This window comes from Vulpes lagopus, chromosome 13 (assembly GCF_018345385.1).
Source record: "Vulpes lagopus strain Blue_001 chromosome 13, ASM1834538v1, whole genome shotgun sequence".
In the NCBI taxonomy this organism is placed as follows: Eukaryota; Metazoa; Chordata; class Mammalia; order Carnivora; family Canidae; genus Vulpes; species Vulpes lagopus.
The window spans coordinates 41,341,318-41,368,702 of NC_054836.1; the positions used below are offsets into that span (position 1 = coordinate 41,341,318).

The 27,385-nt window shown below is 40.8% G+C and overlaps 1 protein-coding gene across 6 annotated transcripts in view; it reads left to right on the top strand.

Moving 5' to 3' along the window:
- The window catches only part of CREB5 (cAMP responsive element binding protein 5), a 405,584-nt gene that overhangs the window by 82,651 nt on the left and 295,548 nt on the right, over positions 1–27,385 (top strand). For all 6 annotated transcript variants that reach the window (XM_041727846.1, XM_041727845.1, XM_041727844.1 and 3 more), the window contains one exon: positions 8,843–8,964. In XM_041727846.1, coding sequence (XP_041583780.1) covers positions 8,843–8,964 — 122 coding nt within the window. The remainder of the gene's footprint in view (positions 1–8,842; positions 8,965–27,385) is intronic.

The following is a 27,385-nucleotide window of genomic DNA, read 5'->3' on the forward strand; positions in this document are numbered from 1 at the left end:
TAGAAATATTGACCTAAAAGATGATGGATTTTGCTTTATGAAAAGGAAGTGAAGCTCAAGAGTGTTGCAGACCTAATCAACATTTCAAGTGGGAAGCCTGAAAAAGAGATGCATGAAACCATACCTTCAAATGCCTAATAATCCACATCAGATATCACAGCCCAATTAATGCCAAAAGGAACTTGAATGTGCTTGGAGGGAAATGAGGACAGGCACCAGCTGAAGTGTGGGAAGAGGGGCCAAAGTTGCCCTTCCACTCCCACTTATTCATCCATTCAACAAATACTTATCAAGTGTCTGCAAAGATCCTCTTGTGCTAGGTGCCAGGTATGCCCCACTGACCAAGACAGATGGGGTCCCTCTTCCATGGAACTTACAATATTCTGCTGGGGGTGAGGAGGCACCTCTTCTTCATCCCCCCATTAGTAAACAAGAACATACAAGTTAGTGATGAGTGCTCTGATAAAGATGAAGCATGACAATGTGAAACAAGTGGCCAGCAAGCTGCTAAACGAGGTCAAGAAGGGCCCCTCTGCATTAGTGGTATTTCAGCCAAGATCTGATGCTCAGCACTGTGGGCTCAAGCGTCCTTTCTCCCTGTCTTCTGAATATGGTGAGACTGAAAGTGGTGACACCACACCACCAGATGTGATGCAGCTGACACACAGAAGAAAGTTGAGAGAGACTGGGTTCGTCATTCCATCTTCCTATTCCTGTTGGATGGCAGAGCATCTACCACCAAGTGACAATATAGCCCCTCTCAGAACCCAGTTGTGTCCCTGGAGTAAGTCTAGAATCAGGAACTGTCTCTAGTTCCAGGCTCTAAACCTAATTCTCACCATGGAGAAAGCAAAAATGTTGTTCAATGGAATAGAACATTTATCTTTAAGAGATTGATCATGATTAATCAGATAATTGCAGAACCCTGATCCATTGCTCATGGCTGTTAGCTACTAAATAATCTATGGACATTTTTTTTAATTTTTAAAAATAATTTTTAATTTTTTTAGAGAGAGAGGGTAAGGAGGGACAGGGGGAGAAGGAGGGAGAGAATCTCAAGCAGGCTCCACACTCAGCATGGAGCCCGACACAGGGCTTGATCTCATAACCTGGAATCATAACCTGAGTGAAACCAATATACAACCAGCCAATTAATCCAGCCAGCCTGGGGAGCCACCCAGGCACCCCAATTCATGGGCATTTTATTTCATTTATTTATTTTTTTAATTTTTGTTTATTTATGATAGTCACAGAGAGAGAGAGAGAGAGAGAGAGAGAGAGAGAGAGAGAGAGAGGCAGAGACACAGGCAGAGGGAGAAGCAGGCTCCATGCACCGGGAGCCCGATGTGGGACTCAATCCCGGGTCTCCAGGATCGCGCCCTGGGCCAAAGGCAGGTGCCAAACCGCTGCGCCACCCAGGGATCCCTCATGGGCATTTTAAAGGGGAAGTCAGAGAAAAGGTGATATATCTCATTCTACATTCTTTTTGGAATGAACTACTATGTTAAAAAAAAATAAGAAAATAAATCTCTCTCTCTCTCTCTCTCTCTCTCTCTCTCTCTCTCACACACACACACACACACACACACACGGAACATACCTCCTCTTCCATTGATGGTAAAGGTATATAGTGACTTCTCACTATTGAAATTAATCAGGTCTCTATGGAACAGAGGATGGTGGAAATGGCTCGCACTGGAGGACAGCATGATAATAACATAGCTACCATTTATTGCCTTATCTTATGCCTATAATTAAAGCTCCTGCTTTACATACATTATGTCATTTAACCCTGGCCACTCTTTGCATACAAAGAAACAAGATTGAGAGGATAAGCAGTTTGTCCAAAGTTCCTGTCTATAATTTTCTCATTGTACATGTAGATTTGATGAGCTACATGCACTAAGAATATGTTTTGGTGTTAGATTTATATTTGGATATACATCTATGAACTGCTTTTTTTTTATGAACTGCTTTTATTTATATTATTGGCTTATTTCTTCAATAGTCATCAAATGGATAAAATAGTCAAAAATTTTTAGAAGATTATACTGACACATTAGCATCTAGAGGAATAAAGACTGTGTTCTTAAATCAGATTTTTCCCTCTGTTATGACAAGTGGCAGTCAGCATTTATAGGAGTTGTCAGCTTCTCATTCATGTTTCTAGCTGGTCAAGCAAGATTGAATTTTGAATAATTCACCTGAACACCTCAGAGGCCTTGATCTGTAGTACTCTTTATATATGAAAAACTGGCTTCCAGTCTGTTCATCTGGAAACCAAACCAATCCCTTTCGACAAGGAACTCAGGCAACTGGTGACTAAGTGGAAATGTGAAGCTTTAGCTTCCACTGTTCAAGGAGGGGCTTGATAAGAAACCTCTCTTGTATCCCCTCAGTTCACCTAGCCTGCAGAGACATGATCTCTGTTAATAACCCTTTCCACCAGCTCAGCTCCTCTAACATGAACTGAGGCTTGATTACTTTTGGAACACTCTGGTTAGGCCATGGCTAACAATGAGTAGGTATGGATTATTTACTTGGTTAATTTAAATCTGAATCTGTGTCTTCTGGAGCCATGTGTATTGAGATGCCATTGTCAGAGCATTTTCTTTGATTCAAGACCCTCCTAAGGGCATCCAGTCCACTAGCTCTCTGCCTTGACAATAAATAGATTGTAGCATTCAATTCGAGAGTCTCATGTCTCAGGGACCTGGATCAGCCACACTGTAGTCAACCATGAAGCATTCCACAACTATTGTGTAAAAACCAGAGTTGCCTTCGTTTGTCCCATGGAAGCACTGCCTCTTGGGACAGATGCAGGGAAATAGTAACAACAGTGTTATGGAGAGGACCCTATTGCTCCTATTGTGTATTCACACTCAATAAAAGGCACATTTATTGTAGAGGAGCCTAAAATTTCATGGAATTCGGTCAGTTGTTACTGATTGTTGCTCTTATAAAGGATTGTGTATTTTAAAATTCATTTAATATAGACTCTCTTAATTAAGACTTTATTAGAATTTACACAGAGATAGGAACTGTGTCAGAGTATTTTAAAGAAAGCATATGCTGAAAAATTCACTGGATAAATGTAACTATAAAAAGAATATTAAAACTGTCCGAGAAAAATGCCTTTTCTGAGAACCCCAACTCTTAACTAAAATAGATATGCTAATTCCAATACATTTCTCTATTGATTTAAGCGGCATTCTTGAGGAATTCCATTAAGCTGCATTTTGTTGGTTGACTCTGAGTCATGCAAATAATAAGAATGCATTACCCTTAAAAAATACCCTATAATTAGAATGGTCACTAATTCAAACTGATCCTTCTTATAACTGGTCTGAATTACTGGGACTTTTATAGTATTCCTAGCTACTGTCAATTTAATACAAAATGATGTAAAATTACTTCACATAGTTCTTTAGTGATAGCATAGTTTGAGAATATTAGACCAGAAAGAAAATTTTGCTTAGGAAGTTTACATCCTTCTTCTGTGGTATATCATGGGAACCCTGCTTTAACTTTTTTTTTTTTAATTGATGACTTGTCGCCTTGCCTTTTTTATCATTGAAGAAAATGAAACATAGACAAACATGTAACTCAAATGCAGCCCCTGAAACCGAATAAGGTAGCAACCTATTATTAAATATAGAGCAGACTAAACACTTTTTAAAAGAAGAATCAGATTTCAGGCTTTAGTTTTGTGCTTGTCACTTAGCCTTTGGAGTAATCATACTTGCTGGGGCTAAAGCACTTGATGCTAGGCAGACTGTGGACTGATTGGAAAACTTAGTGAGTTTTTTTTCCCCTCATAGTTGTAGCCATATACTTGTTGTCCTTCCCAGATGTAGTGGGGTTGCAGGATTTCCTGTCGTATAGCTGATGGGTGAATTTCTAAATCATAATGTCAAGCTTGTGGCACTATTTCAGGTAGATTTACAAGTAGAATCTCTGCATGGCAAGAATCCTCTACCTAGCTATTTACAGAGGCAGTAATTCTATGAAGTGGAACTCCTTTTTCAAGGAACAGACTCACCATTCCAGGAAGGGGCCCAGATATTGAAATATGACAGACCTTACCAAGAATTTTTAAAATCCCTTTTGGTGCCAGTCTTTCTTGTCCAAGTAGTAAAGAAATCCTAAGGACATGTAAGACAGGTAGAAGTGGTTAAGTTACTTTGCTTGCACTGGTCCTCACTATCTGGGTGTGCTGAGAAGCTGATGTGCTCTTTGCAAACTCCCTGTGAGAAAGTAACATGCAGCTGTTTATTCAGGGACAATTCAGATTTGCAAAGGTAATGACAACAAAATGCTTTTGACTCAAGTAAGGCCAACTCAAAAGTTATTTAACTTTTAGTTTAGTTTGAGATTTGGGGTTCTTTCTCACATTCAGATGCTCCTCACTCAAATGGAAACACTGAAAGAAAGGTGAGCAGAAGTCCTCCAGCAATCATCTCAGCTCTGAGTTCCCACTGGAACCAGTTCCTGTAAGTGATTAGAGTGTGGCCTGTTACTACTGAACACATCTTAGATAATATCCACCAGTGGAGAACCAGCCACTACTATTCATGATATAGAAACTGCTGCTGCCATAGCCAGTGCATGCCCTTGGTTCTAAAGAAGGTGTGGTTTATCAGAATTTTAATTTATGGCCATGGATATTACTCACCTACTTCAGGTCTCATTTCAGCTGGAATGGTTATTTGACAAAGCATTCATGTGGCTGAGAAACTGACTCTTTTATTTAAGCTGCGGATAGATTTAGCTGCCCCTTTTTGAAGGTTTGCACATTTCCTGGCTTACTTGGAACTGGTACCATGTGGGATCAAAGACAGCCAGAGACCCTGTATTAATTCTATAAATGTTAAAATAAAAGTTAAGCTCCATTTTCTGGTTCCTGTTGTAACTGGAAAGAATAGTTCATTCACAAGAAGAAAATGAATTAAAAATTAGGAACAGTGTGCCTTATCTCTTCCAAATGTGGATATAGATATTTGTTTTGCTTTTCCCTCATTATATCATACAGCAAAGAAAGACATTTAGTAACAATGCTGTAGCCTCCATCTGGGTCTTCTGCTCTAGGGATAGGAGGGAACCAACTCTTTTTAGGGCCCATGTCTCCCCTTGCTTCACATTTCTTGTTTCCCTGTTGGTGCAGAGAGGCTCATGATGGAGGACATTGTCTTGTACTATCCCTGTGCCATGTTCTTTCCACCTCCTTTACTGATGTATGTGTGTGTATACATGTGCTGGACTCTGGGGATAATTTTGCTGAGAGAAGACGGAAGACATTTCTCAATTGTGCCTGGGGCTTGGCCTCCAAATGCCAGTCTGAATTTGATTTGATGGCCCATCTCATGAATTCATCTCAGAATTCAGGAGTCATATGGATCCTGCTGGATGACTATTCTCTCTACCTGGGATCATGACCCTCAACTTATAAATCTCCAATAGAGAAATATAGAGGAAGAGAAGAAAAATTAAAACCTGGCAAACTAAATTCCTCCTGGTACAAGTGGTCTAATATTTCAGTTCTGTCATGTGTTGTTTTTTCAGGCTTTTTAGTCACAAAATGAGCCAGAAGATAATAGAAAAGTCTGTAGGATTGTAACATGGTCCTATTATATTAGGGATGTAAATAATTCCAAGATATTTTAAAAGAACCAAGGACAGTTAGGATTGTCAATTACCGATACCATCATGTGACTCAATTTCTAAATGGGGCCTGGGGCGAGTTTAAGTTTTCTCATGAGTAAAAGGGGGAAAATAATTTTTACCAAATGTGGTTGGTGTGAAAACTAATGAGATAGTGCATCATACAAAGCCTTAGCACTATGCCTGACATGGAATAAGCACTCAATAAATGGAAGAATATGTACATACACACACACACACACACACACACACACACACACTCACACACACATCCCTTTATTTCCACTGTCAGGTCTTACATATTTATACCTTCTTTTCAGGAAACTTCTTCTTCTATCTCTTTAGCCTTTACCTCTGGCCTAATTTCTAGTGTGTAGCCAGCTGTTGCTGATGTTCCCATTAAGCTGTCCTTTAAATGGTCATGTTTCTTTGACCTACTGACAGTGACTTTTGAAGAGAACCCATTATGGTGGTGATTTTAGGATTCACAGAATCATGTAACTTTAGAATTTTATTTGAAACATGAGGAATATGAGGTCCAGAAAATATAGGTAATTTCCCCCAAATCACATAATTTTTAAGACTAGTTTTCTAGGTTGTCAGCATTGTCTTTTACACATGTGACAACATCCTTCAGACCTGGAGGAAAGTCTGGGCAAAGCACAGCATTTATTATTTATTTATTTATTTATTTATTTCATCTAAAATTCTTTTTTTAAAATTTTTTAAATTTATTTTTTATTGGTGTTCAATTTGCCAACATATAGAATAACATCCAGTGTCATCCCATCAAGTGCCCCCCTCAGTGCCCGTCACCCAGTCACCCCCACCCCCCGCCCACCTCCCTTTCTACCACCCCTTGTTCGTTTCCCAGAGTTAGGAGTCTCTCATGTTCTGTGTTCCTCTCTGATATTTCCCACTCACATTTTCTCCTTTCCCCTTTATTCCCTTTCACTATTTTTTATATTCCCCAAATGAATGAGACCATATAATGTTTGTCCTTCTCCAATTGACTTATTTCACTCAGCATAATACCCTCCAGTTCCATCCACGTCGAAGCAAATGGTGGGTATTTGTTGTTTCTAATGGCTGAGTAATATTCCATTGTATAGATATACCACATCTTCTTTATCCATTCATCTTTCGATGGACACCGAGGCTCCTTCCACAGTTTGGCTATTGTGGACATTGCTGCTATAAACATCGGGGAAAGCACAGCATTTAGATTGAGAAGGGGTTATGTCTGAAGGTAAAAGAGGACTTAATAGTGATACAATGTTTACAAATTGTGACCTTGTGCAAGATACCTATCTCTCCATTTCTAAAATAATGTGCACCTTCCTACCTCACAGGGTCCTGTGAGATCTAGATTATAGATAGTGTGGGTGAAAATGTTTGTAAACTGCAAAATGCTCATAAATACTAATTTTATCTTTTATAAGCGCATAACACACTGTATGTATGTATATGTGTTCCAATATACATATACATGTTATGTATATATTGGGATATAGGTGTATATGTGTGAATCTTAATAAATTAATGTGCTAATAAAACCATTTTCAATCAAACTCAACTTTTGCATGACTTTTATCTGTAATGTCTGATTTATGACCACCTGTTATGGGATTTCTGTGTACTGCAAAGAGAATTCAGTATCTTGGAGGTTGGGCTAAGAATGAGAAAGAATGCAGAGGGGGATTTTTGCTGCATTGAAATCCAAGTCAACCAGTTGCTTAAGAGGTAGAAAATCCCCTTGCCATAGAGAATCAGGAGACCTTGCCTTAGAAAGGCTGAATATATGGGGATATCAAGCTATTTTCAACTTCATGAATATTAAGCTATTTCTTTGAATCTCTATGGATAGTTTACTGGGATCAACTGCTCTGTGTATGAATTAGAAAAGTAAATATGATTCTAGTTTCTTGTCATATAGGAATTTATAAAGAGCATGCAGAAATGGCACGTTCGTTTCAACTTGAGGGCACTCTTCAGTTGACTGGTGGTGAGGTAGGTGTTAGAGAACTGTACCGAAAGAGATTTGGGGACTGAGTATAGGTCAAGGTGGACAAGTGTCATTCATTATCAAACTAACATGGTGTGCTGTGTAGGCTTGGGCGGGAATAATACAGTACATATTGGAAATGGCACCAGGGCCTTGGTTATACTCCTGGTATCATCACACATACCTGGGAGACCTTGAATAAGACTCTTAATCACTCAGTACTTCTATTTTCCTCATTTGCAAAATAATAGCATGGCCATCTTCTGTTTCTGAAAAAGGGACAGTTTACAGTTTTATTCATGTCAACTCCAGTATTCCTTTTCCAAGGAAGATGACTGTTCTTAGTGATTACAAAGGTGTAATTCTACCCTATTTACCTTAATAGGATCTTGTGAGATCTAGATTATATAGCATGTATGTAAAAACATTTTGTAAACTGCAAAGGCTATATAAATATTAAGCCATAAATAGTGGCTTCAGAGCCTCTAGTTTTCTAAGCAGTATACTCGCTAGACAGTCAAGAATATGAAGGAAATTCTATTCCTTTTAAAGAGTTTTCTCAGAACATTCCTTTGGCTATAGCAAAGGAAAATAAAATTAATAATTATATTTTTAATGGATGAAAGCTGAATGTGTTTGACTTGGAACCTTTCATCATCCTCTGTGACTCTCAAAATAAGAGAGAATTGCTGTATTTTCCTTTTCCATTAAGAGAAAGGAATTAGCATGCTTGTTTGTTTCTTTTTGTTTGATATAAACATTTACAAAACGTTTTTTTCCTCCCAGCCCCCTGAAATCGAGCTTAATATTGGCTTAGCAGATTTTTTGGCCTGATTTTAGCTTAATCATTTCTTTCCAGTTTTTTAAAAAATTCATTCCACACATTTTGATGTGTATTCAAATGATAGGGCCCCCAGAAAGTAGATGATAGGATCTTTGGAAAGAAGTTTGGAAAACCCTCACCTGTGCAGCCTGCTACCCATTGTATCCCTCCTGCAGGACGTGTGGTTATATTTTCTTCCATATTGTAATTTTATTTAAAAGGATGGAAGATTATGGATGACCAGTTGGCATCTTAATTAAGATGAGGGGAGGGGATTAGTGAATTGAGCTCATGCTTGCCCCTGGCTTTTAAGGAAAAGAATCCATGTATGATCACTCGGTCTCTGTTTTCAGATCAGACTCCGACCCCAACAAGATTCCTGAAGAACTGCGAGGAAGTGGGGCTCTTCAATGAGCTGGACTGCTCCCTTGAACATGAGTTCAGGAAGGCTCAGGAGGAGGAGAGCAGCAAGCGGGTAGGTTTGCTTGAATGGACACCTTGATAGGTGCCTCCTCTAACCTCTGTTAGAATCTTCTGTGTGGAAACTTAGATGGCACAGCAGATTGTGTGGATGTGTCCCTAAAATAGTATTCCATTTGCAAGTATTTGTCTAATGCTTTTTTTTTTTTAAAGATGAATCCCTGATTGTGGTATAATCCGTCATGGGAAAAAAAGACCTCTGAAATAGGAAATTCAAGCAACAGAACAAAACAAAACACCAAAACCAAAAACAACACCTTATTCTTGGACCTTGAGTTGGATAAACTATTCAAAACTATTGTTTTACTTTGCTAAATACTTAGTAGGAAGCCTTACATGGGTGTTGTATGCAGAAGACAAGAGTCCAAGAATAATTGTAGCAGTAGGAGAGGGGGTTTCATCTGATTTTGTCCCAGGTTCTCATTGTCTGATTTCCACAATCTTCCCGGTAGACCTCCACCAGTTTCAATTACTTCCCAGTCGTATTATTGAACATCTGTTGTTGTTGAGACAAATGGTTTAAATATACATGTGGATTATTCTTACAAATGTAGAAAATCCAGTTTATGAATGCCTCCAGAATATATTCAGTTTCTCGTAATGTTGTGGTTGCATTTTAAAAATCACTTTACAAGATTAAGGAAAGGAAATGGGGTCACAAGTAAATGTGATAATGAAGCTCTTTAGCATTTTTTCGCTGTTGCGATAGAGCATTATTGAATGCCCACAGTGTACTAAACAACAAATTAGACACATTCCATGAGGAGAGACTTAAAATATGGAAGTTGGTTGAAAGGAAGGGCTAACTAGGTTGTAATGGATTCTGAAGTTCCAGCTGTTCCATCCAGAGAAGACATTTTAAAAGGCTCTGATATTTCAAAACCTTGGAATCCTCCTCTACGTGAAATTATAATAATCCCCCTCCACCAGATTTTTCATGTCACATTCTCACATTAAAATAATCAAGGGCTTGCCTCAAGTCTGTACTGCTTTAGAAAAAAAATCATGATAATTGGCAAAGGATACAAGAAAGGTATAAAATCTCAATCAACTCATTTGTGTATAATTAATTTATCATTCATCCTTGACACAACCACTTCCTCCACCCCTCAAGTGACATGAAAGGCTTTTTTTTTCTTTTTAAATTAATATTTAATACTTATTTGCCAGGCACTGTTCTGAGCACTTAAAAATTTAACTAAAAAAAAAAAAAGGCTTACATTCTAAATTTCCCCTAAAATGAAAATAACAAGGGTAAAGAAGAACCAAAAAGTGAAGTAAATTTCCTCTGAGTTATAAATTTAGCTTTCCTGATAGATGTGGCATATGTGAAAAACTGAGGAGTTAAGTTCTTTCATTCCTCAAGATAGTGAAGGTGGACTTCTTATATTAAACTGAACTGTAAGAAAAGGGTATGCTGGTTCGTATTGGTTTATATTGTCTTCATTTTTGATAGAATGGTTTTAATCAAAGTATGTGCCCTTGATTTTCCTACAGACATTTACCAAGGACAGCTTTAGGAAGCCCATGGCAAGGGTGTGGTTTTAGATGTTCTTCTTTACATAGTATTCATGATCTCCTATATGAAGCCTCATGGGAGGAAATTCTTGCAGATCCGAATTCTAGGAAATTGTTTGCTTCCCCTAAGGAACTGAAATATTTTCTCCATGTGGGCATGAGAATCATGCAACTGGTTCTATTTCTCTTTTCACTTTGCTCAGTTAACAGAAAGCCAAGTTTACTGCTTAACTTTGAGAACTTTTTAGAACACTGTGATGAACATATTTTACTTCCCCCGAGACTAGACTTTCGCTTCTGATTTATATTTCCTCTGGTCTTGATTTTTTTAATTAAAAAAAATTTTTTTACACTGTACATTTTTTGTGAATTGCTTTTGAGTCATAGTGGGTTGAGAAAGAGTATAAATAAACTTTATAAATTAAAAATAATTAGGCAAGCAGAGTGGAGAAAGAAGATATTATAGTTGAAGAAATACGTATTTTCAATACATATTTCAAATATATTTTTAAAGTGTCTTTGAATGTTGCTTTAATTTTTTAATTTTAGTTAGCATACAGTGAATATTTGTTTCTGGAGTAGAATTCAGTGATTCATTACTTACATACAACACCCAGTGCTCATCACAAGTGCCCTCCTTAATGCCCATCACCCATCTAGCCCATCCACACCCACTTCTCTCCATCAACCCTCAGTTTGTTCTCTATCATTACAACCTCTTATGGTTTGTTTCCCTGTCTCCTTTTTTTCTTTTCCCCCTTCCCACATATTCATCTGTTTCCTTTCTTAAATTCCACATATGACTAGGATCATATGGTATCTGTCTTTCTCTGAGTGACTTACTTCACTTAGCATAATACATTCTGGCTTCATTCACGTTGTTGCAAATGGCAAGATTTCATTCTTTTTTGATGGCTGAATAATATTCCTACACATACACACACAGGCACATACACACACATATTTCCTTTATCCATTCATCAGTCAATGGACATTTGGACCCTCACCATAGTTTGGCTATTGTTGATAATGCTGCTATAAACATCAGGGTGCATATACCCCTTTGAATCTGTATTTTTATATCGTTTGGGTAAATACCTAGTAGTGAAATTGCTGGATGGTAGGATAGTTCTAATTTTGACTTTTTGGGGGAACTTCCATACTGTTCTACAGAAGGGATGCACTAGTTTGCATTCCCACCAACAATACATGAGGGTTCTCCTTTCTCCACATCATCGCCAACATCTGTTGTTTCTTGTGTTAATTTTATTTTATTTTATTTTATTTTATTTTATTTTATTTTATCTTCTCTGCTCACATGTATCCTTTTTTTTTTTTTTTTTTTTTTTTTTTTTTACTTTTATTGGTGTTTAATTTTCTTGTGTTAATTTTAGCCCGAATGTTGCTTTTAGCCATGTGCTGGCTTTGTGATGGATATTTGAGTGGGGGAACCTAAAGCCAGCTTCCCTCATGGTTTTGGGGTGGGTATCTTAGGAGATTACCTTCTTAAACCCCAGCTTGCATGCACTGAAAGTTGGATAGCATTCAGCCTGCTGAGGTATCCTCTTCCCTTGCCTCTTTCAAACCAGAGTAGCCAAATCCAGCTGGGGTGGCCTTGGCTTCTTGAGACCTAATGCTCAGTGACTTATCCAGCAATCAAATGGGCTGTGTTGGTGGCTTCTGCATAGCATTTCTTTGGAAGCCACAGGTGGGTAAATGAAAGGTAAGACTCCAATCTACCAGTATACTTTTATCCAAACTTTTGACCACATTTCTCCAACTACCAATATCCCTAGCACACTGCCACCCCTCAGCTCCTGCTTCATTTATTCATCCCCTACTTAGAAAGTAGGAATATAAGCTCTTATTCAATGTATCCCAATGCATATATAGAATGAGGACAGGTTAGAGGCAGGTCATAACAATGGAAAAAGCCCTAGTATCTATCAATATTACATACCGAAGACAACACATTCCACAGTTACCTCAACCTTCCACAGAAGTATAAGCTCGTGGTTTCAAAACTCTTTAATAAGAGATGTTTTTCCCTTGGAAAAACATCCATCACTAGCAGGTATCACAAATCTCATTTTGCCCATGGCTCAGAAGTCAGACTAGTCCATGTCCTGAAACAGGTGAGAAACTTGTGTTCAGAATTTATTCAATCAGTAAATATTTTTGAGTGTTCATCATATGCCAGGCACTGTCTGAGTCACTGATGAATATACCATGGACTAAAGTTAATTAAAAACAAAACCCTACTTTCAGGTAGCTTACCTCTCATGGTAAGACAAACAGTAAGCAAGTAAAAACCATAAAACATATAACATGTCAGAAGGTGGTAAGTGTCCTAGTAGAGAAGGAGCAGAGGTAGTTTTGGGGGTGATCAGGGAGGATGCACTGGTGAGTGGACATGCAGCACAGACTGAAGCTCTGCTTCAGAGCAGGCATGTATTGGGAAAAAGAGTGTCCCAAGTGGAGAGAATATAAGTGCAAAACCCTGAGGCTAGAGGATGCTCTGTGCATAAGAGAAATCACAAAGAAAAGGGTATGTAATAATACTAAAGAGTGGGCATAGGAGAGCAGATTCCCGAAGGCCTGCAGCCTTCAGATTTTACTCCAAGTGAAATGGCGAACCATTAACAGATTCAAGCAGAGGAGTGATAGGATCTGACTTATATATTAGAAAGTTCACTTTGGTTGCTGAGTTGCAAGTAAATTGTTAGGGGGCAGTAGCAGAGAGAGACCAGTTCAGGAGGCAAATGGAAGAATCTAGATTGAGAATTATGGCCGATCGGTCCAAGATGGAGATGGAGGGGGTGGTTACATTCTGGTTCTATTTTGAAGATAGAGCCAACAGGATTTGCTGAAGAATTATCTATCTATCTATCTAGGGAGTAATAGAAAAGATGGAATCAAGAGTGAATCAGGTATTTGGCCTAAGCAACTAGAAGGATGGAGTTACCTGTGGGAAGATCAAGTTTGAGGGGTAACTGTGGAGACTGGTTTTTGACTTACGTGGTGATATTGAATAGGCACATGGATATAGTGGTCTGTAATTCCAGGAGAGGTAACCCATCTGGAGATATAAATTTGGGAGTCCCTGGCATATAGATGGTGTTTAGATACATGAGACTTGATGGAATCACCCAGGTCAGGAATGAATGAAGATGAAGTTGAAAAGAGGTCTGAGCATGGAACTTGTCAGACTCCATCAGAACCTCCAAGAGAGAATATTCAGTTCTCTTCCACCACCAGAGATGACACAGAAGACTCTGAGGCGGGAAGAATCAAGTCAAGTGTAGGGACACCGGCAGTAATGCTGAATAGATTCCAGTGATCAGTAGTCAGCATGCCCTATTTCATGTTCCACGTCAGAGAAGAAAACAAAAACAAAAGCAAAAAAGATTTTTAAAAAGAAAAAAGGGGAAGGTGAACTGACCTTTAACATTTTATTTTTTTTAAATCGAAAGTATAATGCTTGCCTAGGAAGTGGGATATAGCTTCATCATATAATAGCAGTTGTGTGGGAGTGTGTCTGTGTGTCTGATTGTGTCTGTGTCTGTGTAAGAAAGGAAGGGCAGTTGAGAGGACTAGGAATGAACTCCTTTGTCTTGCTGAGAGAAATATAACATTACAGCCTAACGTGGTTAAGAACCCTGAAGATGAAAAGCACGGTGTGTAAGTGCTGAGTGTTGCTCTTCTCCCATAGGACCTAAATTTGACTCATTATGCTGATGGAGCAATAGCAAATGAGGACATTTCCATGCTCTAGAATTCCTACCCAAATGATGAAAAGTGCAGTCTATTCCCAGAGGGTACCGACTGTTGAACACATGGGAACAAGGGACAAGCTACAATCTTAAGATCTTGGATCCCAGCTCAACAGGAGTCACGGAACAGGGCATGGCCAGGTCAGCCTCAGCTCAGAAAAGTAGGCTGCTCCATCTGATTAAATTTTGTACCTGGAAATCATGTTACTTGACACCACCAGTTACTCAGGGGGAGAGGGTGCCGGGAGGGAGGCCCTCTGCCTTCATACACAGTCTAGTTCTGTCAGGCCTTAGCTGGCACAGCTGCCCTCTGGGGAAGGCGTGAGTGATGCTGAAATGGGAAAGAAAAGATGGAAAAGATAGGGAGTGGAGCAAACTTGCAACAGCTGCTCTGTTAGCATGTTGCTTCTATGACATTGGCTCATGTAAAACAGTCCCTCCCTCTTGCAGAAGTCTGGAGAAAAAGAATCTCTGAAACTTAAACTTAGTTTCATTCTGATTTTGAAAATGTCATCATGTTTGCTAAATCCTAGGAGATGAAACGATGAAACTGGTTTTGATCTTGGCGTGTTTTGTTTTGTTTTGTTTTTAATCAGCATGACTGAAAGGAAACACCCACTAGCAATGCTAGAAGAGATAACAATCTATTTATTCCCCCATCCCAATGACTGGAAAACCTAACTTTTATCTTATAAGCATTACTTTTGTCCTCCCATCACAGGACACGACAAATGTAAAACTTTTCAGCTTTCTCCTTATAGGTTTACATTATGCCCTCAGCCTGAGTAGACTCTGACACTGGAAGAGAAGTTAGCTTGGTCTTTGCATCCCACTCAGGGGGATGACTAAATCAGTGGAAAAGACCAGAAGTATTTCACGTGTTTTAGTTTCTGGGATTTAGGGTTAATGTTCACTGCCACATAGAGTTCACTGGCACAAATGTCAGTGAATCAAATGTGATCTGACGTTTGAGTGGGAAATAAAAACGCATAGGATTTTTTGAGGGGGGCTCCTGGATAGCTCAGTTAAGTGCCTAGCTCTTGGTTTTGGCTCAGGTTATGATCTCAGGGCCCTGCGATCAAGCCCCGCATTGGGCTCTGCTCAGAGGGAAATTTGCTTGAGGGTTCTCTCTCTCCCTCTACCCTCAACCCTCTCTTTCTCTCTAATAGTAAATAAATAAATCATTAAAAAAAAAAAAAAACCTCATAGGGTTTTTTGTTTTATTAAAATTTTTTTTTGGTGGAAAGTAAGGGTTTCTTCCAAATGGCAAAATGCATTGTCTATTGCCTTGCAAAAAATGAGCACCTATATTAAGTATATTTGATGTGGATGATGAGAGAAGGCCCACGGTTTGGAGGAATACTGACCCAGAGGGGTACCAGGTCACCTCTTCCCTCGGAAAATTTGTATATTTGTATAATTTGGCCTGAAATGGATGAGTCCTCACAACCTAACTTTCTCACTGAGGGGAAAAAACGTTATCTCTTAAAGCAGAGGATCGAATCTCTAAAGCTAAATTGTTTGGCGGTTCATGGCTCTGCCTTCAGCCAGTGTACTAATCCAAATTATAAGGGGTAGTGGCAATGGTGGGAATTGTGGATAAATGTCTCAGCCTCTGAGTGGCAGGTTTTATTGTTCTCTGAGTTCAGTACTAAACATTTAAGTTTTCTTGTCATAGGTCTTCTTGATATTTGCTATCCCATGACATATGTCCTGGCAAGATAGAGGTCTTTGCCTGACATCTTTTGGAGAACTGATCACAAGGCTTCCAGAGGCTAAAGTTTGAATGAGAGGGTTTGCACTCATTCCATGATGTGACAGGTGTTCTCATAGCAGGTACTTATGTTTCTACTTTAAGCCACAGGGTGGAAGAGATTGGGAGGCCCAGACCCCATTTAAGATATAGCAGGAAGATTACCAGAAGAGAACTGAGCATTGATTTTGAGAACTGCTATTTGTGTTGGGAATATTGCAATATAAAATAGCATTTTCTTGGGCCAGTATTTCCTGTTTGGCTGTGATTGGGTACAGAAATGATCAATGTACTTTATATTCATGAAGCATATTCAGACCCACATATGACATTGAGCATGTTATTAATGATGATTTTGGTCCCTTTAATTCACAAGGATTAATTATAGGTGGTTATATCAGTAGTATGTTCTCCATTGAAATGCAGGGGAATAAACTCTCAAGAGAGATGGAGTGTTGATAGGCCTAAGCTGCAGAGGGCCAGCGGTAGGGCTTTTCTCCTACCTCTCTGTTTTGTCTCTACCTCCTTGTCTGTTGGCTGTATCCACTCCTATGTGGTTTCTCTCTACACCTTCTCTTCAGAAAACTCATAAGATTTTGATACCGTAACAGTCAACTCCTCTGGACAATTCCTTCAACTATAAATGTAGTCTTCAGACTTGACTATGAGGCTCCGTTCTCCAGCTGCTACCCACATTCCCATCTAATACACTTCTGCTACTTCCACCTGCCCCCAGACTGCTCAGAGCTCCTGTGCAAACTTGCAGCCAGGTCAGAGGCACGTGTCACACAAAGCAGGAGTCAGCTCTGCCTTCCCACCCTCCTTCCAACCCTCCTTCCCACCTCCTTTGCCCCCTTCACCAGGTTCCAGCAACTTCCTAAGGAAAGAGACCTCCTATCTTCCATCATCATTTCCTACCCGGGTTATTGGTGTGGATTCCAAGATTATTTTTGACCGCTAACTTAACTTGAATGAAATACCTAGCATTAAGTCTTGCAAAATTAAATGCATTTTTAATACATAAAAACTAACCAAATATTTACAAGTCAAAAAATAAAAATTTGTTCTCGAAGCTCTTTTACTTCTGGCTGTGGTTAAGTCCAGAGTTCCTCCAGAAATTGCCATTATTAAAAGGTAGAGAGGTTGGTGTGGGATGTCCTCGGTACAAAAAGTAGTGCATTGGGACTTTTAAACATCATCTTGATTGAATGACATTGTATGCACGGAATGCTTCTAGAAGGACCAAAGCAGAGATGGGGAAGCCCTGAAACTATGAAAAAAGGACACCAAAAATAGCCCAAAACACAGTGGAGCCTTGAAGCTCCCCAGGCGCCACCATCAGCCCAGACTAGGGCTGTTAGGACCACTTGTTTGGCCTGCCTTCCCATCAGGCGGCCTTCCTGTAGCTGAAAATTCATCCAATTGAATTATTTGGCTGGGAGGCTCCTCACTAAAACAATTACAAAGCTCAGCCTTAAGGGCCCAGAAAAGGGCAGCTTTTCCCAGCAGGAGACTTTCTCAACAGGGTGATTTTTCTGTTCCAGCTTGGGTCGGGTTCTCAGCTAGTTAAAATCACTCCTCACCTGTCCCGAGGCAGGCAGGCCAGGCTGGGAGTTCAAGGTAGGAACCCGAGTGGAATCACAACAGTGAATAGAGGCTCTCTTCCGAAGGAATCTGTTTCCAGCTGTGAGTAATTCAGGCCTTGCCACCCGGCCAGACAGGCCCTGGGAGGCGGGTGCGTACCTGGGCACTGGGGGCCTTTGCATCTGCAGAGGAAGCTCATACTGTCCTCTGGGAGGCCCTGCATTAATGCTCCCAAAGGCAAGCAGGAAAACAGATCTGTTTTCAGGGCTGGATTAAGACAAAATGACTTAAAGATGAAGCTTCCGTTCTAGGCAGAAAACAGCACTCACATTTGGAAAATTGGACCAAATGTTAGACTCGGTGCGCATCTGTAGCTAAGAATTACTTACCTGGGCCCCTCGCAGAGATGTGAGAAAAAAAAAATTGACATTGTAAAAGGAGAATGGGAAAATAATATAATAGTTGCAAGAGTCTCTGTCTCCATCGTCTCGTAAATCCAGGTGAACATGAAGTATGGTCTGGAGCAGGTATGGGAGTGATTTACTCTGGGAACCCTGCTTTAGCATTTGTGTGTTGTTAAGTTATTTCCATATTGATAAGGCTGAGGCCAGGAAGTGGCATTCCGAGCATTCCTCCCGTCCATATTTCCAGCATGTTGGCTGTCAACTCAAGCCTGTGGTGCAATTACTGATTTTAGCCTCAGAACCCCCTAAGAGGACATTTTCTTTGTTCTTTCCTCAACTATCACCAAAACCCAAAGGCCTAGGAAATAGTGGGGGTTTTTCCCTCCTTGAATTACTTGCACCACATTCTTTTATTTTTGGGAACTAGCTGTTCTGGTGACCTGGAGGGGCTCACAAGCTGGTTGGATTGGAGATGTAGGCAGGCTGTTCTCTTGGGTAGCAATGCACAATGTCACCTGCTTGCTTCCTGATACTTGGCTGGATGATCCTCACACCCCAAATATGATGGGATATCAGCTGCCGTCTTTTCTAGAACATTGCTGGGATTCACTTTGTTTTTTGTTTTCTGGGATATTAGAGGCTATTTTTAGCCTGTTTGAACCTGTGACTCTTCTGTGTGATGAGGCCAGTTGTCTCACTTGGCTCTAGAGTGAAATGGAATGCCGAGAGAGTTTACCCTTAGCGTCTCCTCTAAGCACAAATTTTCTAACAGGATGCACTCACATTGGCAAAATCAGACTTATGTACGTAGATGATATTTTGACCTTTGACGTGAAGGTGAATGTGAGCTGTTTCATTTGATCAGAAGGGATAGTCCCACCTACAAGCTCTCCCTTCATTGTCTGGCACTGTGGGGGGTGTCCCATTTTCTCTGTGGAGTGAGGGTGAACCCCACATTTTGAATTTAGTGTGGCTGCAGTCGCAGCCATCCCTGGGATCTGAGTGATATGCAGAGCACACGATCTGTTATATGAAAACTTTGAAAGTTGATGATGGTGCTGTTGAACCCTGCCTGAGTTGGTGCTAGGCCCCACCCTTTCCTGTGACTTTATATTTGGGTGGGGGCTTATTTGGGCTCTGCAAGCAGTCATGTCCCCAAAGAAGAAAAGCAGTCCTGTTCCATGTAGATGTCGGGTTGATTGACTACAGATGATGCAGCACTGGGACTTGTGTATCTCAGCCGCTTTGAGGGCACCCATCCCCTTCCTGGCTTCTCCTGGTATGATTCGTTATGCACAGAGCTTAGAAACCTTCCCAGAGGATTTACGAACGTGAGGCTTTTGTTGGATTCATTGACATAGTGAGCCCAGGCATTCCTGTCCTTTCCAGGGTAAGCCTGGAATCTTAGTGCTTTAGAATATAGAGAACAGGTGAGCCCACCCTTCTGGCCCACTTGATTGGTCCCAAATGCCAGAAGGGAAGAAGACATCCCAGAATTCTGGTGGTCCCTTTGTGGCGTGATGTACCAACATGTGGTGTGTAGTGTGGTAGCCATGTGCTGCTGGCTCCACCTGAAAATGGCCTTTCAGCATTTCCAGTGCTGTTCATTAACAGCCCTGGCATGGGTTGTGGAGAAGTAATGAATTGAGGACGGGGGCAAGAAATCCGAACTCTGTTCCATCACTCTCTAAAAGTCATGCATGACTTCATTTTCTCAGTGCTAAACTGGGCCTTTTAACAACTTTGGAATTATACATATATAGTTCGAAATAAAGATCTGGAGAATAAATAATAAAGCTCATTCTTAGGTAGATGGTGTTAGATGCACACATCGCTCTAGCATCTCACCTTGAGTATTCTTTCTGTTGTTGATTAAAATAAGTGGTCGAAAAGGGTCCCAGGGACAGATACTCAAACTCCACATTCACAGAGACAGTCCTTCAGTAGCAACATTGCTTCCTGAAGGAGCATATCTTTCCTGCACAATGGGGTAGGGAGGATAGCTTTTTGTTCCAGATCTCTGCTAGATTTTTTTGTCTTTATTTGTATCATAATGATGAACACATACATGTATACTTGCACACAAAATGGGCAATCCAGGCTTTGTGAATAATTCTTCATTCTGACCATTACCTAGAATTGCCTTCAGTGTCCAATACCAGCTTTTACAGACATTTAATGTCAAAGTACAGGTACCTCCTGCCCTCTGATTGTGAAGATGGCACAACTAGATTTGCCCATCAAGTGTGAACTTAAGAGTTGATTGACCATTAGAGGTGATAGATTCGCACAGATCCAAACACACATGCCCTCCCCTGGACCCCCTTGTAACTAAAGGCACATATTGCCAGACAGCTGGCCAGGGCCAGGGGTGCATGCAGGCTGTGATCGCAGGGGAGGGGAGCCGCCCTGACCTCATTAGTGCTGTTCTTCTAATGGAGTGCTACAGGCACAGACCACAGCTACCAAGCCCGCACTCTTCATACAATCAGCTGGTGCATTTTACACAGAAAAACAATCTGTTTACCACACCGATGGAAGAGTCCAAACAGCCTTTTCTTTTTCTGAGATTTTATATTTTGTCCTTCCTGAAGTCTGTTGCCATCTGACAACATTTCACAATGCTGCAGCAGACCTGCCTAAATCGTGGAGCAGGGGTTTGTTGTTGTAAAGAGTATTGAGAACTTGTGTTTGTGCTTCAGTCACCCTGCAGATGGACATGTCCAGCAATGCCCGGGAAGCTCAGATGGAACAGGGGGCAGATGCATCTGTGATCTCTGTGTATAGGTCGGTGTGAGAAGGGAGGGCATGAATGGTGCTTTGTGTGCATGCGAGGAATGGCTTGAAAGGGACTTAGCCACTAAAACACTTTGCTTGGATGCTTTATGGGATTTATTCAGCTCATCCTCCTGGACTTACTGGCTTTTTATCAAAGAGTAAATACCACTCCAACAGAGCCATGCCCAGTGAGTATAAAATGGTTGACTTCGTGCAGTTTTCAAACATCCGTTTCTGACTTAAGGCACTCACATGCTTTGACCCAGTTCCTCCTCCTTCGTTTCGAAGTCACGGCACTTACTTCCTCATCACCCCCCCCCCCCCAGGGTGTCTGTGAAGACTTTTTCTTTCAAGTCTGCCGCTGAGACCATTTGACATATTAGCCAGCCAGAGAATGAGGTAGGAACCAAGATGACGAATATTTGCATTTGTCTTTCTTTTCCATAGAAGAGAAGAAAGAGACCAAGTCTGATTTTTAAAGTGGTCCTCATTTTCTACAACCCCCTGGCAGAGGTGACCTGCACGGGTGCCAGATGCCTTTCCCAACAGCTGTTTGGTGATTCCGTGTCACCAGGCTCACTGTAAAATCAGGCATATCCTTTTAATTACCTGTTCATATTTCAGCCATGCCGAGCTCCGTGGCACAGAGAGAGGGGATAAGCCTTCATTGTAATGGATTTTTAGTAAGACTATCTCTGAGATAAGAGTCCTAAATCTTGGCAGTCTCTTTAGAGCACACACTTTGTGATTGCACACAAATTCTTGGCTCCCCAGAGCCATGTTGTAAATGGAGTGCACTGCACAGGGCTGGGTAATAAGATACTGCAGATACATTTGAGAGCAAGGTGCACTTTTGCTTTATTTATGAAGATAGACATGCTGGTTGAGGGCTTAATCACAGCTGATAAATCATTTTAAGAAAGCCTATTAGAACCATATGCTGATTTTTTGCATTAATATAGTGTGTCTGTTTCCAGTCTAATAAGACAGGATTTTCTCACATGCTCTCTGTGTCTCTCCAGTGTGGACTATTTATCTGTTTAAGTGGTATCACTTGTGTGGGAGCATTTATCTCTTTAAGAGGTACCATTAATAAAAGAAGGTGAAAGGAAAGGGGGAAGGAAAAATGAGTGAAGGCATCCTTCACACAATGCCTGTGTGTGTGTGCACTTGTGCTTGCATGCATGTGTGTGTGTATGTGTGTGTGTATGGTATTACAAAGGAAAGAGTCAAAAAAACTGAGAACAGGAAATATCTCAGTTAGACTTTTGGAAGACCATGGCCTGGTTTTCACTTGGCATAAGGTAGTCATTTTACTATAGTAAAAGATTATCTGAATATGGGGAGGGGGGTATGCGTGCACGTGTGTGTGTATGTGTGTGCACACTGACATTTTGGTTACCTCACTTCTCCCCAAGCTAGCAGAGGTCTGCCCCAGGAATAGGTCCCAAGGCTCTTTAATGAGAGCCATATTGGGGCTCTAACTTTGAGCCAAGTTCTGTTTATCACTAATTGCAGGGGTGCCTTGCAGATCTTTTCTATTATTTCCTGATTATACCCCTGTTCTTTTTATTATCTTGCCAAAATTCAAACAGTCATAATTGCATGATTTATTGTTTATTTATAATGCCTTCTACTGCATCAATCGCTGTATTTAATAGATTCTAAAACAGCAATAGCTTTTACCAAATGACTGGATTTCTTTTACCTTCCACGGAGAAGTCAAGTATTTGTGAATCTCACTTGGCATTCTTCAAAGCCTGTCTACAGTACTCCTCCAGAATCCTGTTTCTGACCATATAAATAAGGACTGTTTTTTGGTGTACAGAGAGAGCTAGTGCGCCAGGAAGATGTTTTAGGAAAGGATGTTAATTTATCCTTTAGGATTACATCCAGGTTGGGTTATATGACTCCTAAGTTTCTTTCCAACTCACAGTTTCCATGATTCTATGAAAACAGAGTTTAGAGATACAGAAAGTAAAAATCTCATTTTATACAAATTTAGAAAAAGTCGGGAGATATGACACCATATTATTAGAGATGGTGATTAGAAACTAGTAATAATAAAAATCACTACCATTGGGTTCTTGTTGTTTGTCAGGCACAGTGCTAGAAGGTTTTTTTTTTTTTTTTTAGGATTTTATTTTATTTGTTTGAGAGAGAGAGATCATGTGTGGGTGAAGGACAGAGGAAGAAAGAGAAGCAGACTCTGCACTGAGCTCAAGCCCGATCCAGGGCTCAATCTCATGTCTCTGAGATCATGACCTGAGCCAAAAATCAAGAGTTGAATGCTTAACCAACTGAGCCACCCAGGCGCCCCATAGTGGTAGAAGTTTTGTTTATATTATTTCCTAATCATCACAACAATCTTACAGGATGGATGTTTTAACCTTCATTTTACGTATTAAGAAGTTAAGGCTTAAGAGTTTAAATACTTAGCAGAAATCCACAAAGCTAGGAAGTTACAAATACAGTATTTGTATATAGGACTGTCTCCTGGGAAGTTTCACATGCTTCTTGCTACTTCAGATTGCCTCTTCTCATCCTTATTGCCTTATGGTACATGTATGTTTGAATATGCATGCTTACTGTTTAAAAGCTGTCCAGTGGAAGCTTTGCAAAACATCAAGCTGTGCTTGACCTTCACAAGTACATTTACAAATCTTGATTGTACCCACTATATCCTGGTCTTTAAAAATTCTAATTTAGACTTCCAGTCTCGGCTCCAGATTCTTCCATGTTCTATAGCTGTGGCTGCAGACAGCAGACTGGCCCTGAAACTTCCAAGGCATGCAGTCTACTGTGAATGCCCTACTCACCAAAATACATAGTCCAGTTCTAAGCCAGGCATGGGACAAGCCTCTCATCTCTAGCATTTTGTGAGCAACATTCTCTTGTTTTGGAACATTTCCTTCCATGCCTGGTCCGAGTGACCATTGCTTTCCTGGAGTAAAATGAACATTTGTCCTGTGGAGATGTACTTGGAACATACATTCGATTTTAATAAAGTAATATGTGCTTGAACAACTGCCTCTGAAGAGAGTACCCTTAGAATGCTATGGTCTCCCAGGGCATGCCTTGAGATTCAGGGGGTTGCTATGCCATTATTTCTGATGTCATAGGAGTTTTGGCAGTAGGATAAAGAGTAATTGCTGGGATATAGGCTGTGGTCAATATTTCATATTTAAACATTGGGTTTAAAGGACAGCATTGCTGCACTGTGCACCTTCTCTTCATCCCTAACTTCCACCACTGGAAATGTTTCTATTATGTCCTCCCTATTTGATCCAACAAACTTTTATTGAGGGCTTAATACATCCCAGGTGCTATGCTAGGTGGGCCAGGTTCCAAGGCTACATTCTAGTAGGGGAGTTGTTCATCTTGGGGTTGGGGGAATGTTTGGCTTTCTTAATCAGTTCTGAACTCTTCTGGGACTGTGTGTATTGTAGAAATAGCATTGACTGTGGCTACTTAGTTTAGCTGCATATTCTTCATGATCTGCCCTGATTTAATTTACCAGTTTTCTCTTCTGTGCCATTTTTTCTCTTGTGTCTTTTTCTGTTCCAGGAAAATGGAGTAAGTCTCCCTTTCCTAAACCTATCTGTGGCTTCCACACTTCAGTGCACTTGCCCATATAGTCATCTCCACCTGGAAGGTTTTCCCTTTCCCCTCTTCTTTAACCAAATCTAACCCATCCATAACGCCTGTGTCAAATGCCACCACCTCTGTGAAGCATTCTCTGGTTTCCCCTCACTTGATGCAACCTTGAATTCCCCTGAATTCCCACATTGCTTTCTTCAAGTGCTTCTTATGGCACTTCCAGCTGCCTGTGTTGTGTTCTGGTGTTTGCTGTGTTTTCCTGACTCCCCCTGGACTGTAAACCATGTGATTGCAAGGCTCTCCCTGCCCCCTTATATGACTCCCAGAACCGTCACCTTATACACAGAAGGAACTTCATGAAGACTTGTTGCAGTGGGTGAATGAATGAGCATGAATGAGTGACTGGATGTCCCTACACATAAGATCTGATTGCCTGGATTCTCTGAAGCAAGGAGAATGGAAGTACCTTCTACCTCCAAGGAGAGATGTCTCTTAGAGTTTCGTTATCCACTTTCTTTCAAGAAATTTGTTAATTCATGATGACTGAGGATAAAGTATCCAATAACATAGTTACCAGTTAATTGCCATCCTGTGCAGAGAATCTTGAATTGAAAGCAGGAAGGCTTTTCTTTTTTTTTTTTTAAGATTTTATTTATTTATTTATTCATGAGAGATGCAGAGAGAGAGAGAGAGAGAGAGAGGCAGAGACACAGGCAGAGGGAGAAGCAGGCTCCATACAGGGAGCCTGACATGGGACTCAATCCCCGGGTCTCCAGGATCACGCCCTGGGCTGAAGGTGGCACTAAACCACTGAGCCACCCAGGCTGCCCAGCAAGAAGCTCTTAAAATCAAGTGTAACAAATTTCTTGTGACATAATAGTGTATTAGGGATAACCTAAGGATTCCCCAATCCATTTGTGTGTGTGTGTGTGTGTGTGTGTGTGTGTGTGTGTGTGTTAGGGAGAATAGTAGGTATCAGTGGTAGGTCTTGGTTAAGTAACCTAATGTTATTAACCTTGGTCTTCCCATCTATAAAATGGTGATAAAACCCAACTCGCAGAGTGTTGTTGATGATAAAGGAAACCTCTTGTGTAAATCGTTGGAGTGTATTTGGGGCGGTGCTCGATTCTTGTCGTCTCCCCCTCACTATGCCTGCACCAAAGGATTGGAGGCTGTTGAGACTTTGATGCCAAACTGGAATGGGAAATTAAGCAAATGTTCTACGCCCATAATTTTTCCTGGATTTTAGGTGGCAGTTGTGACTCAGAAGTCCCTTCACCGCTGCAGTGGGCCAAGAGACTGAAACCTTCCAAAGGCTTTAGTCACAACTCAGAGGTGGGTTTGGGGTCTATGATCCATACCCAGCAGGAGAGAGTCTTTCTGTTGTTACAGGTGATTCTTATATAAATCAAAAGTCTCTGGGCTTCTCCAGTGTTTCCTTTCATAGCCCAGGTAATGTAGGATACCCGCTATTTATTTTTAGGAAGATTTGGCAGATGTTGCCTAGGCCGACTTCCAGGTCAGAAAAAAACATCTAAGAATGAGTTCTTCGGAGCAATATAATAGAAATTCCTCTGGGACAAATCAAAATTAAACCTTAACATCTTCAGAGCACACTTGCCTCTTCCTCTGTTACGTCTCCTGCTGATACCATCTCATTTTGCCTTCTTTGGCCTTTGAGTTACTTCCTGGAAAGACATGCTTCTTCCGGTGTCTGGAGTGTTTATGACTATCAGAGTTTTGGTGACTAGAGAACATTGTTGGGAAAGAAAAATAAACACTCTCTTTGGGCACATCCTCCATCAAGGTTCATGGTTTAGGCAAGTTCATGTTTTAGGCAAGTTTGGCCTGATTGAAGTTGAAAGTCTATGCAGCTCAGACTGCCATGTGGGGCGTTTTGAGGCCAGGGATGTACAGAAAAGGTTCTGCCTGCCTGTTAGTCCTGGTCCTTCTTGGGGTAGGGATCCAGGCCAGAATACAGGTCCATGCACAGGTCTCCACTGGCTTAGAACACAGGCCCTACACCATACAGTTCATTAATTCTTGTTTTCTTTTTCATTGCAAATATTACAGACTCCATGAGGTCCTGACTCTTTTGTACTTGCGGTATTGAAATCATCCATGCCTATGACACCTGTGATGGCAGGTGCTTGACTTTGGGATGCATACTCTGCTACTCCTTACCAAGAATGGGAAAATTGTGAAATATTAAATCTATGATAGTGGCAGAATGCTGACTTTTTCACTTTGTATCAGACGAAGGCAACTTACTGGGAAGCCAGAGCTGAGATACGTCATACACCCTGCCCTTTTGTGAAAATCTGATTAGTTGTAGTGAGGTATGCTGACATGGGTCTTTCCAGTTTTCAAGAATGAGTTTGGGACCACCACGACCACAATTGTTCTTATCCCTTCCTAAGTAAGAGTTTGAAAGACTAACTTTCTGGGACACCTGGGTGGCTCAGCGGTTGAGTGTCTGCCTTTGGCTCAGGGCATGATCCAGGAGTCCCAGGATAGAGTCCCATGTCGGGCTCCCTGCATGGAGCCAGCTTCTCCCTCTGCCGGTGTCTCTGCCTCTCTCTGTGTGTCTCTTATGAATAAATAAATAAAATCTTAAAAAAAAAAAAGAAAAAGAAAGACCAACTTTCTGCCCTAGTAAAAGTCCTCTTGTCTTTCCTTTTGCTACTGGAACCAAGTATCCAAAGCTCAGTGCCACACAAGTACTTCTATGTCAGTGTTTGCAGAAATGACTTCCTTGGAAAAATTTTCCAGAGAAATATGCTACATTGGGATGACCAGCAGAACCAGCATCACCTGGGACCTGGCTCAAAATACAACTTCTGGGGCTCCATCTTATACCAGTTCACTAAATCTGGGTATAGCAAGTTCCAAAGTGATGCTGATGCTGCTGGGCTGGGGACTATACTGTGAAAACCACTGTTCTAAGCATTTTCTTGTCAAATATGTTCACAGTTTGTTTAATCCTGTCCTCCTGAGGATTCACAA